The sequence below is a fragment of the Hippoglossus stenolepis genome, chromosome 4 (genome assembly GCF_022539355.2).
Source record: "Hippoglossus stenolepis isolate QCI-W04-F060 chromosome 4, HSTE1.2, whole genome shotgun sequence".
NCBI lineage: Eukaryota > Metazoa > Chordata > Actinopteri > Pleuronectiformes > Pleuronectidae > Hippoglossus > Hippoglossus stenolepis.
In genome coordinates this window covers 14,099,809-14,113,307 of record NC_061486.1, presented here as the reverse complement: position 1 = coordinate 14,113,307, position 13,499 = coordinate 14,099,809, and the positions used below count along the sequence as shown (strand labels likewise).

Below are 13,499 nucleotides of genomic sequence, written 5' to 3'. Positions count from 1 at the left end.
AGGATATTTTGGCTTCATTTCTGGATAGTGGGAGGAAGTAGAGAAATGTCATCCATTTTTATATACAGCCAATGCTAAATACAGCTAATTCAGTACACCTTCCCCTCTTATACCACTTCATGATGCCTCCATTGAAACAAGGGGTATCAGAGGTATGCTATAGTGAAATGATATGAAAAGCCCCACCCCGAAAGTTGACAGGATTGGTTCATTAAGTATGTAACAAATGAAACTTGTCTGCAGTTCCAAAGTGGAATCATTCAACCAATGTATTAATTAATCTTATTTTGTTAATGATATGTCTTGTATCATATAAAAACACCATATACGGGCATGTTACAAAGGTTAGAAACTTGATCTTCATTGGAGGAGGTTGTTAACGTTCATGTAAACCCACAGATGGTCGTCAGCCTCAGCCTCACATGGTCCTGATTTATCGGTATCCGCAGGCAGAGCTCCTTCGCCTCAATTATTTAAGTTGTAACAACACAATCAGTCTTTCAATCAGTGTGTGTGTGTGTGTGTGCGTGTTGGAATTTGTGTTTTATGTCCATGTTTCATTGGTCCAAATGGGAATACACACTTAAAAACCAGCTTTCACATTTACATCCTTGCTCATTAACATCAAGGACACATGGGAAACAGGTCAAAAGGGCAAACACACAAGTAGCTCAGGCATTACAGCTACCTGTTTTTCTTACATTCATTAAGATCCAGCTCCCTCAGGGCAGTTTCCTGTGGGTTTCATTTTGCAGTGAGAAATTCTTCTCATGTTCTTAAACGGATCATCAGAAAATGTGAAAGGACCACAGCGGGGTCAGAGTTAAGAGAAATAATGAAGCGGATGTTTACAGGATATCTAAACTGTGAACCACATTACAGCAACCACACAGCGGTATGTACTGTTGGTATTAGGTGAAGATATGGATACAGAAGTGTAAGGAAATACATGATGGACGTTCACAGGCATAAAACTGCTTCTTGTCATGAAGAACTATACAGTAATCCATCATCTCCTTAAATGTTTCTGTCTTTCTCCAAACCATAAACATGAGATGAAAATGTTTTATCTCAAGGGTTTAAGTGTCACAAGTGTGTTTGTGTGTATTTCATGTGAAGTAAAGATCTGGCCATGTGTAGGAGTTCCTCAGAGATTTGTATTGGGGAGCTGTTGGATTCCATTACTTTCTATTCCAACACACAGAGGCACAGTTGACGTTTTTTGTGTATATGTGTGATTGTGTTGTTTCAGGCTCACCAAACCTCTTCTGTAAATTCACATGGCTTTTATGTGTTTTATCTAATAACTATGACGAAAAGGATCAGGATTGGGGCCGATGCATCAGTGTCATCTTTATAAAGGATATATACAAAGCTCTACGATACTTTGTTGGGTGGCACAGTGATGCAGTGGTTAGCGCTGTCGTCTTGGTTCAATTCTATGCGGAGCCTGCATGTTCTTTCTGTGTCTGCATTGGTTTCCTGCTGGTTCCCCGGCTTCCTCCCACAGTCCAATGACATGCAGATTGTGGTTAGGTTAATTGGATGGTTGTTTGTCGCTCTATGCTGACCCTGTGATTCGCTAGCGACCTGTCAAGGTTATTTCATCTGGGTATGTTACATGTCAGAAACACCACTTTACACTTCTTTAAACATTTTCTATTGCATAGTGTTTGGGTTGCAAGTTTTATTTTACGATGATTTCAGTGACATTATGTAGGTGTATGTAGCTTAAGTGAAACTTGGTGCCATGGACTTCCTTTGCAGAGGACTAGCCTGTCGATCTGTGGTTGAGTTGCAGTGCCTACTGTAGCTTAGGAGCTTAGATCTTGAGTAACAGTCTCTGTGACACTTCCTGCAGGTGTTCTGGCTTCTATTGTCTGCTTTCTGTCCTCTCCTTCCGCACATCCTCTCTCCTTTTCTCACCGCTCTGGATGTGTGCCTTGAGAAAGGGCTTCCATCTGTTGTGGTCTGTGGTTACATCTTCCCAGCCTGTGGGATGATGTTCTCTGCTTTCAGGTCTCACTTACAAACTTCCTTGTAACAAAGAGCAGGCCTTCCTGCAGCTCTGGAGCCCTATAACCTTAACTCATCTCAAGTACATTTCAGTGAGCAAAAATACTTTTATAACTTTGTTATATATGAGAGTGTGCACATGTGTGGGTTATTGGATCAGGGTCGGTATATAATAAGTACGGATCATGACTTCCCCTCTAGGTATTATTTATCCTTTATTTAAAGGAAAGTCCCTTTGAGATGCACTAGCTCAAGGTGGATAGCAAAGAAGTAAAACAGCAGTTTTAAACACACACACACACACACACACACACACACACACACACAAATAAAAGCTATGACATTGTTCTATAAAAACTCCTTTTTAGAACGATATAACATTATCATACATCGAACCGATTTAAATTGAATTATATTTCATCTGTTTTCTGTCTGTGCTCTTTTTCTTGTCCTCAGGACCTGGACAGTCTTCAGATCCAGCTGGACGAGGTGCGATTCTTCGACCTGTTTGGATACAGTGAGGAGGAAGGAGGCTGGCTCTGCTTCATGTGTAACAACCCTGAGAAGGCCACAGGTACACACATACCACGATAGTTGAGTAGAACCATGTTTAGTGAACATGCATAAACAAGTTGTTTGTGAAAAACAGGACGCCTCCACCAGCAGCTGTTATGGTTTCTATACATGAAAACAGAGTCACAGGCACAAAGTGTGTAATACTGTGAGGAGCAGAGGAGTCTAGGGTTCAGAGGAAGCAGATCTGAGTGTGAGATATGCAGCTGATCCTGAGCAGACACTGAATAAAGGGTTAGGCTACAGAAAAGGCAATCAATCAACCAATTAATCAATCAGACTTTATTTGTATAGCACTTGTTATGTTTCCCCCTAAGAAATACAAAACCTGGTACACTGGGGCAACTGTTGGGGGAACTAACAAAACAAAACTAACAAAATGGTGGCAATGGTGGGAATAATATTCCAAACCGTCACCCATTAAATCTATCAAAAAGATAGAATAGAAAAATAGGACCAATGGACTAAATAACAATGGGCAAACCACAAATTAATAGTATAAGCAAAACCAACGACACAAAAACAACAACACAGACTCAGAGAAGCAACTGAAGGTGTTGACGCTCTGACCGCAAACAACCAACTGCACAAGGAAACCAAACCTCCTTATAAACCCTCCCAGCCTCAGCTGATTGCCACCAGCTGGGGGAGATCCCAGATGCATCCCATTGCTCCTGATGAGCTGGGGAACCTGTGACCTGGATTCTGATCTCCGTACGATCTCCATGGCCATAACACTTTCATGCAAACAATGGAACACAGAGTGCTGACAGAAGAAAAGCAATAAAGACAACACACACACATCCCCATCCACACACAGAGCAAGACAAATTAACAGGAGCCGAGGAAACGCTATTGCAAAACTCATAAATTTGAAAAGAGGAAATGATTAATGCAGGATTACAAAGACAGACATCATGATGAAGATAAAAAAAAATATAATTCTAAATGAGGCATGAAAAGGACAAAGATAAAATAATACAATACAAAAAGAGAAGTAAGTAAAACCAGAGATAGAAAGTAGGGTTTTTAAAGGTTAAAATAAATAAATAAGTAGATCCATTTGAGTCAACATACAAATAGAATAAAATAATTTATCTGTAAAATAGTCTAAGACATATAAATAAATAGAGAGATAAATAGATAAGTCAACATTTTATTTTTTATTTCATTTTAAGCTTTAAAAATACATGTATTTAAGGTTTAGTGTGTAGGATTTAGTGACATCTAGTGGTGAAGTTGCATGTTACATGAAAGAGAACCTGTGGCAGCCGTCAGTTTTCATAAACATTCAAAAGGTGTTTAGTTTGTCCAGTCTGGGCTACTGTAAAAAAAAACATGGCAGCCTCCGTAGAGAGGACCCGCTCCTGATGTAAATATTAAGTATTTAAATATAAAAGGCTCATTCTAGGGTAAAGAAAACAACAATTTGTGCAATTTACATGATTCACACACACATCACTAAGAGTACTTTATATTCAATTTCTGCCAATAGATCCCTTTCACCTAAATCTTACACACTGGACCTTTAACACGAAGACACAAGCAAAGCAAGAGCAGAGTTGAGCAGAAGCATTAAGGTGTGATGACATTGTGGAGAAGTATGAAGTAGAGGTGTTGAGTCAGTGCCTGTATAGTATATCAATATATCAAATATATTCATGACCTAAAGATAATAAAACCAAGATGTAGAGAGGAAACTCAACATGAAATCAAGACAGGAAGAGAGGATGGAAGGAATGGAGGGATGAGCTGTTATTATCTTTTAAACTGACGCCCTCCACGTTTAAAAACAACTTGCACCCTCACGTATTAAAAACCATCAAATTACACACTTTAAATAACAGACCGCATTCCACTGTGGATTTGCTCTTGTAGCCCTTTGCTGCCTTGTGTTTCTCTGGGGTCTGATGTAAGAAACTGCTGCAGAGCTCCATGAGATGTTTTCACTCAAAATACCTTCAAGGCAAATAATCTTTTCCCAGAACAGTGCAGGGAAATGGGGCAATGATCAGCTCTCATTCAGTCTCTAGAGTGTATGAGTATGAAGAGCCAGTGTAATCAGTCCGTCGCTGCCATCGTGACTCAGTAATGATGAGTTTACTTTGGACCAGTGACCCTCTTTGATGAGCAGCCTGTCCTGATGAAGTCACTCAAGGGAAAGTGTCCAAATCTTTTAATAATATTACTCATGTTTTTTACACAGTGACATTATGAGGACTTGTCTTCCTTGACACCTCAGCTCCATCCTCTATTGGGCAAACTCCAAATGATGTCATAGTGCAAAATGGCAGCATTAGTATCCAGGATGTATTTTTGCCTTATTTCTGGAAAGGGGGAGTGAGTAAAGATGCATCGTTCATCTTTATACAGTCTTTCAAAGTTTCTTGCTCAGGCTTCTATTCATGTTTTATTCAAGCATCTCTCCTCTGCTGCTCATCTCTTCTCTATTGTTGCTCCACTCTGACGCCACACAAATGACAAATGTGTGTAGGTGAGATATGAGACAGTAAATTAGTCTTTACTGTAAATCAGTGAGAGACAGTTCCAGCCTTACAGAGAGCAAACAGTAGAGAAACAGGCTTTAAATCTATGGTCATCTTTCTGTCAGTCTCACATGGAAGCAGTTATTAGTTATTTAAGAGGAGCCCAGTTTGTGGCACATGTGTTCTGCTGAGGAAATATGGACGGAGAGGAGGAGGGGGGGAGAAAAGGAAAAGATGAGAGGGACTGCGGCTTTGGGGAAAGGGAAAATAAAGTCAGGTATCACTAATAAGTAGTTGGAACCTTTCTCCCGTACAGGAGCACGTTTTTGTTTGATGGCCGCCAATAAGATCCCAGCAGGTATTTCTATATGTTACAACCAGAGGCAGGAAATCGTTTGCACAGGACGGGAAACAGGCGGATGGGAGGCAGTTAAAGTTTACTGTGTGCATGTGGGTGTATGTTTATTTCTGTTTATATACCCTGTATGGAGAATTACCACATCACACAGGTTTTAACTAAAGATCATGTGCTAACATTTGGTGTAACATTTGGACAGCTTAAGAAAACAAGGACTTTTATTTCTGGCCTGGAAACCAGACCATTTGTTTTCACTCTGCCCCCCCCGCTCTGATTCACACTGATTTACGTCTGTTCTGAAACCGGTCGGGCCGATCACACCATTCATCTAAAATGAGTTGGGTTTGACTCGATGAATAACAAAGGGGAGCCACTGAATCATTTCGCTGAAGAAAAACAACAAAACAAATTTTGCGTTACCCTGCGTTTCATCACACGTTTCATTGTTATGATTGGTTGTTGTTCTGCTCGGTGACTGTTGATGGCCCCCATTGGAAATCAAGAAGTTTGGGGAACATTTGTGAATTGCCTGCCAACGCCAGGCTATTTTACTTTTTTATAAAAGAAAATCCTAACATACATAATGTAATGTGCGATCTTTATTGTCAAGCGATACAACATAGAAATAATAACACATGGACTGTGATACTTTATATAGATTCAACTTAGTTTTCCTGGAAACACATTTATATTTATAATCTCTCACTAAAACACATTTCTTGGCCTTGCAAACACGTTTATCCTCTAAGCATGACAGGGAGGCTGGAGCCAATCCCAGCTGACATTGGGTGAGAGAATACATTTTTATCCTCTTCAACACATTTCTTTTTTCTTAAACCTGCCATTTTCCCACCTCTTGTTGGTGCCTTTCTCTGTATTTGCATTTGCATTCTCGTTCACATGCAAAAGAAACCAAAAAAAATCAGGGACCAGTTGTTGAGTAAAACCCACTCAAAAAGGGAACTAAATAATCACTCATTAATGATCATCAAGTATGAATGTAGAGACTATTTTTTGCACTGTACAATGTGTATTTGTAAATGTATATAGTGTGTTATTATTGTGGCACAATCCATTTCTCAGCATCACATTTACATGGTCCCAGTTCTAACCTGACACGGTTACATTAAAACTAAACTGGTGTAACGTAGGAACAGTTAAGAGTCTGGTGAATTTTTTTGTCCTGTTTGGAGGAACTCACTGTTTTTATTGGTGTTTTGTTAAACTGCAGCATTAGACGAAATCTAAAAGTAAGATTATGCCTCACTCCTGTAAGAATATTGTAGTATTTTCTGCTTGTATTAAAAAATGTTTCCTGATTGGATAGTCCTGGTAGCACTGGATCTTCTCATCACAGTAACTTCAACTCGTGAAAACCATGTGTTCATATTAAATTACACATTTGATTTATTATTACAATAAAATGTATCATTATAAAACATCATGTTACAGTGTTTAACAAGCTGTTTAACAAGCTCCGTGTGGTTAGAAAGTAAAAATCAACCGAAAGTTTCCACTGAGGACAACACTGCAGCTTCCCCTCGATATCACACCATCCGACATCCAGAAGTTTACAACGTTTTAAACAGTAAAATATCTGGAAAACATGTAACTTACTGAACACCTCTTTAAAGGTTTGAGCTCACTTAATAATATAACAAAATAACACAGCACAGTTTAGTTCACTTTTCAGTAATCAGAACTCAGGACGTCAGATGATGTGCTGAGTGATCTTCGTACGGTTCATTTAGAAGGAAGCTGTCATTAAATTAGGTTCACAGCTTTTCATTTTCTCTTTCCTCTTTGTCATTGTCTCGTCATCCATGTCTTCAAACACACAAACAATCACACACAGAGAAGTAAACACACACACACACACACACACACACACACACACCAGTGAGCCCAATCCAACAGTGCAGCAGCCAAATTAGAGCCATTGTTCCAGTGTAATCAGTGAGGGAGAGGAAACCGGATGATTACCTCTCGTATTCACACCAGTCTCACTTCACCACAGGAGGATTTAGAGGGGGAAAATGACTGTCCCACTGCGATTGTGTCGTGTGTGTGTGTGTGTGTGTGTGTGTGCTTGTGGATTCATGTGTTTACCAAAGCATTTGTATCCTTGTGGCCTCAGATGTTCCTTCTGCGTGTCTTTCTATAAATGTAAAGGTTTACTTCTCCCTTTTTACCAAAAACTCATCTTATCATACAGTATCTGAGCAAGTAAAATATAGATATTGAGAGTCTCTCTCTCTCTCTCTCTCTCTCTCTCTCTCTCTCTCTCTCTCTCTCTCTCTCTCTCTCATGAACCAGACTAAACCTCAGACTAAATGTACTGAATCTATTACTACTACTGGGTACGAGATTTACATTTTGAAAGTTACAAACATGAGTCACATTCATCATTTGTCATCAAGAACATCATTTGGTTATATATGATTGAGAATTTTAAAAAGTGTCTGCCATAAATTTGTTATGATATAGCAAAGAGCTGGACCCCAACGCAGACTCACAACTCAGTTTTTAGTGATTTAGGATTTATTTTCCAACAAGAGGTGAGCAGAGCAGATGAGAAAAAGCACAGGTTACAGAAGCAGGTAAGCGAAGCAAAAACAAGCAAGATCAAAGGTTTCAGGAAGCAAATTCTCAGACTGAGCCAGAGAGCAACTGTAGCACTGAGTGGACGGAACAATCCAGCGGAAAGAGTGACAGCCGGGTCCGGGGTTTAAGTACTGGTGTCGATGAGGTGGATGAGATACAGGTGAGGCCACTGGAGTGCAGCTCAGCAGAGAGAGAAGCCACGCCCATAAAACACACAAACACAGACACAAGGGAGAGAGAAAAACAAAGGAGAAAATCCCCTGTCAGAGCTACATGGATTCACTTTATGCTCACAGAATCAAATATAATGTTAACACACACTGCAGGGTTGTAGCCTGTGTTTATAGTGTGACCCAACAAGTGGGAGCAACACAAAAAGAATGACATGATTTCTACTTTTTAGTACAAAGTTTTCATCTGAGCAAATTCAAATATACAGGAAAGTTATTCTCAGTTTAGACAAAGAAAAAGACACAGCACGTTTACACTCGAGGTTAGTGAGTGTGTAGTCTGACTCCCCGGATGTTGACTGTATGTATAAACCTGCCATAGGAATCAGCCTGTTACTGTTATACAATCCCCACAACAATAACCAATTGACAGCCTATATGCTGGAGATGGCAGTTGTGTCTTTTTCTGTTTTGTTTTTATGTGTTGGCAGTGAATCAGCCATTTTAATGACAGTTATCACTTTACCAAACCTACATTGTTTTTGTTTGTTGTTTGTACACAAGACAATTGTGATTAGTTTAAAGCAATACGAATAGTCCAGAGTGTTTCTCTCCTCTAGCAGAGAGATAGTTTGTCTCCAGCCCTGACAGAGCGCTGTAGACATCCTGCAGGTCTGACGAGTCATTATACAACACAACCTGCTTCCATTTCATCAAATATTGGACAGAAACTGCTGCCAAATTCAAATGGGTCATGGGTATTTATCAACCAGTAAAAGCAGCACACGACAACTAATGTATGTATGTATATATATATATATATATATATATATACTGCTGTTCACATTAGCTGCCAGAGTTTTACTTTATCATGCTTTATATTGCCTCGCTATTGTCAAAAACTTGCTGACTTTGCCTGAGCAGCTTGCTGTGCATCCCACACACAGACGCACATGCACACACACACAAGCTGCTCTAATGTATTTAATGGTAAAGGAGAAACGAGAGAAAGGTGAAGTGTTTTCCATTGTGAAGGCCAAAGTGGAGTCAGTGGTTACTGCAACTCCATGATGCTTTATGATATACTGTTGAGTTTAACTACTGGAATGCTTTTGAAGTGAGTGGTATTGAGCAGAGTTTTGTGTGTGTGTGTGCGTGTGTGTGTGTGCTTTTGTGTGTGTGCGGACGTGCCAGAATAAGGTACACGGGTTTGACACGTTCCCTCGGTCATCATATGTCATTCTCGCTCAGTGTGTCTGGCCTTGTTGAGTGTTTTCACTAAAACGTGCACCATTCATCACCATGAAAAACCATAACCAAGGGAATTCTGGACATTTGGCGTCCAAAAACGTTCTTTTTTAAAACATGCTTATGAAACCTAATTTTCGTGCGCCTCTACTTTCTTGTGTATTTTGTGCACACGTTCACTTGTGTCAGGAAGAGAGATCCTCTGTCGGGAAAGAAGATGGAGAAGCCAAAGCAGGACTCTCCATCATTCCTCCATAAATCACTGTAGACACACTGGACATAAATTCTCACCTCAAGCAATTATGCTGCAAATTCAGTAGATTCCCTTGGGACAGAGATAAATTCATCACACAGGACCAGAGTTGAAGCAAGTGTCATGAGTGCAGGTAGAGATTTTAAGGGTTATAGAGAATTTTGCTGAAATAATTTAGAACGCATTTATCATGGGGGCTGTTACATATGTTAGTTAGTTAATACCCTGTTATTGACAAGGGTGGATATTCATTTTATTATCTAATGACAAACCTTCCATCTTACATCTCATCACCCATTCACATCTTAACAGTGCACATCCTTAGATGAATACAGAACCATTATGTTCACGTGAACATGGAAGGACTGGATTAACCTCAGATTAAGAGGTTTTATAGCCTACTTTTTTATGACTTTTGTCATTGGTTGTTATGACTAGATCTTTTTCTGTTGTTTTCTTGTAGTATATTTGATTCTAGTCTGAATATTGTCTACATTTCTTTCATAGTTTTTTCTGAAAAAATTTAACTTGCCCCAGACTTTATTTTCTATATTCCAAGAAATCTCAGGTCCAGTGCAGCAGTTAATCTGTGTGGATTCAAAAGTTAAACAATTAAACATTTGTACTAGTTAAAATATTTCTACATTTCTGTCCGGTTTTTACAGGCATGTATGAGCTAACTGCTACAAGATTAAACTAAATGTTGTTCATTGCAGGCCAACAACAAGAAATATTAAAAGAAAAGTTATATTATGTTGTTTTTCAGAAAAGTCCTGTCTTACATTTGAAGCGATCAGGCTGTGCAGGCTGCATTTTGAGTTATTACTGTAGTAACAACAATACAAATAGACTTTACAAATGTTTATGTGGTTTAAATGAGCTTTTCCAATCTTAAAATTTGGAAGCTTCTGGTGTCACATCAGCTCTATATTATGGCACCTTCACTTTGTATGGTTGAAACTGTAATAACCATGGACTGTATATAGATGGACGAGATGTCTTCACCTCCTCCTGTTGTACATCAATGTGAGCCACAATTTGGCAGATATGGAAGCAGCCATCTTGCATTTTGACATCAATTTGAGCCATTCTGCGCAGTGATGATTGTGGTGGGTGGTATTAAGGTCCTGCCCATACACATGCTCAACCAATCGTGAGTCAGTCTCAGCTGCCAATCATGTTTCACCCAGTTTTTGAAGCATTAAATGACTAATTAAAACCCAATTTACCATAAATATGAGCTCTTAAACCATCTTTGAGAAAAATTGTACTCATGACCTTTGTAGTTTATCGTCGATGTCCCATTCACCAACATGGAGAAGACAGGGTTTATAATGCAGCCAGCCTCAAGGGGGCGATCCAGATGATTTGGCTTCACTTTTGGGGAGCTGTCATGTCCTCCATCTTTTTATACAGAGACATTTTCAATGAACCGGTTTTCCAGTGTGACTTCTTAGATCAAAAGGAACTCACCATCAGGCTCAGATAAACCTCAGACTAAAACTTGCACTTACTTACTCATTTTGGTGTAAAAGAGATATAAGTTGAACCGACTTCTATTTACTACCAGGTTATAATAAGTATTAAACACGAGTTAGTCAACATAACCAGTGTTTTCCTCTTTCTTTCATTCTGCCGACATTGTGTGAATTTAGCATTACTGACATAATATCCTCAGACCTACCAGTGAACAAATTAACTATCCGTAAACAGCAGTAACACATACAGTAGGTAGGTGTGTGTGTGTGTGTGTGTGTGTGTGTGTGTGTGTGTGTGTGTGTGTGTGTGTGTGTGTGTGTGTGTGTGTGTGTGTGTGTGTGTGTGTGTTCTCTCTTTACCGTCAAACCAAGCCAACCAAAAGTTATCTGCTTTGCTTTAAATGTTTTTGCAAAACTCGACATGTTACATGTTTCCTATTGGTAATGACTCTGCATTTTTGCCACTCATGAAATACTGTCACTCAAATGGGGGGAACTTGACATTTAACACAGGAGGCACTTGTTTCCACCCACATTTTTTTCCTAAAATTGATATTTAACAAGGGTCAGCTGGTTCACACCCACTGTTTTCTTTCAGCACTCATTTCTCCACATCCTCCTCACACCTCGTCTCGCTGCGGTTATCCTCCAGCCAAAAACACTCACCACCTCATGCACACACTCATGTTATAAAAACCAAAAATAAACATGAAGTGTGATTTGAACCTGAGGCTGAAATGTGGCTTGTTTCTAGGTACAGCTGCTTGTGCTAATGTGTTGGGTTTTGACTCCTGTCTCAGTCATGAAATCCTGTTACTCCCACAATATTAACAAACTACAAATCAAGTGACGGCAAAGCTTCTTTGACCGACATTCACAAGACAGACGCATCCACAGTTCAAGTTCTTTGATTGTTCAGGTAACAATTAATTGCCTTTTTGTAAAAACTTTTATAAATGTTTGCTCTTAGTTACACTGACTAATCCTATTGATTAATCATATGGTTTTATCTTTTAAATCATAAAATGTTCTCTGCTCCGGTTCCACTGTTAAAAAAAGCGCTATATAAATAAAGTTTATTATTATATTATATGGTAAATGGACTGGTGTTCTAGTCTTATCAACCACTTTAAGCACTTTACAGTTGCATTCACCCATCCACACACACCACTGGCACACCCCTCTGGAGCAATTCTTGGTTCATTGTCACTTCAGGATGTGGACTGGGGCTGCCGGGGATCAAACCAACCATCCATCTGGTCAGTGCCCGCTCTTCCCTCTGAGCCACAGCCCCCCATGAAGCACCAATTGCATAGTGGCAAGAAAAAGTCAGTGGACTCTGCGGAATCGAACTTTATTAGTTGGTCATAAAATGTAATTTAGCTTTAGGGAATAACGTGACTCCTAGGTCATGTGACCCCATGTTGACAGCAGTTAATAAAAGCGTGAAAGCTGAGAATAGGATGTGACCTAACACAGCTCTCCTGATTTCACCTGCAGGGTATCGGACACATGCCTTTTGTGTTTTGTTTGCTCGCTCGGACATCCTCAATATTTGTTTGGACTATGCATGTTTTGCAACCTTGTCTGATTGTTTGACGTCAGTGTGTCTTGGACCAGAGGGTGTGAACTTTATCACTTGCCTCAGGCTGACAACAAATCCAGGGGGTCATTTTCCAGGTGTCTACATCAAAGCAGAGTGACGGCACGCAGCGCTGTGAGTTATGCACTGGACAAGTTTATTTCTGCACCAAAAAAAAAAACGGAAATATTTGTTAGATGACGCATACGAGCTGGCAGCCAATAGGAGCGGGCGTGCGTACCAGCTGTAAATGAGCTGTGTTTCTCTGTAAACAGGCCGACAGGAAGTCTGAGTGTTGTGTGGTTGTTTGCAAAGAATGGGAATGTTTTAGTCAGATGGTTGGTATCAGGGTGAATCATCTGCATAAATAGAAAACATACAAACATTGCTGCACTGTACACTCACCAGGTCACATCCATAAATTTAAGCATGACTTGGGCGGACATAACCTGTAGTGATATAAATCTAGGACAAGGAGGTTGTTTTAGCCCTTTTTCATGGGTTTGTTTGTTTGTTTGGTTGTAAGCAGGATCCAAGAACATCGTCACAGTTTTCCGAGGGAATAATTCATGGATCTTGGTCATATTTCACAAATATCCCACAAAATTTCTGCAAATGTTTTTGCAACAAATGCCTGGAAAAAAAAAAATACCATGAAAATCCTTGAATAATTCAGATAAATTTGGGAAAAAAAACGAAAACAAACAACAACAACAAAATCCTGGACAAAA

The 13,499-nt window shown here is 39.6% G+C and overlaps 1 protein-coding gene across 1 annotated transcript in view; it reads left to right on the top strand.

Annotated features, from left to right (window-relative positions):
* The window catches only part of veph1 (ventricular zone expressed PH domain-containing 1), an 85,935-nt gene that overhangs the window by 58,895 nt on the left and 13,541 nt on the right, over positions 1-13,499 (top strand). Inside the window, exon 12 of the mRNA XM_047339615.1 lies at positions 2,473-2,590. Coding sequence (XP_047195571.1) covers positions 2,473-2,590 — 118 coding nt within the window. The remainder of the gene's footprint in view (positions 1-2,472; positions 2,591-13,499) is intronic.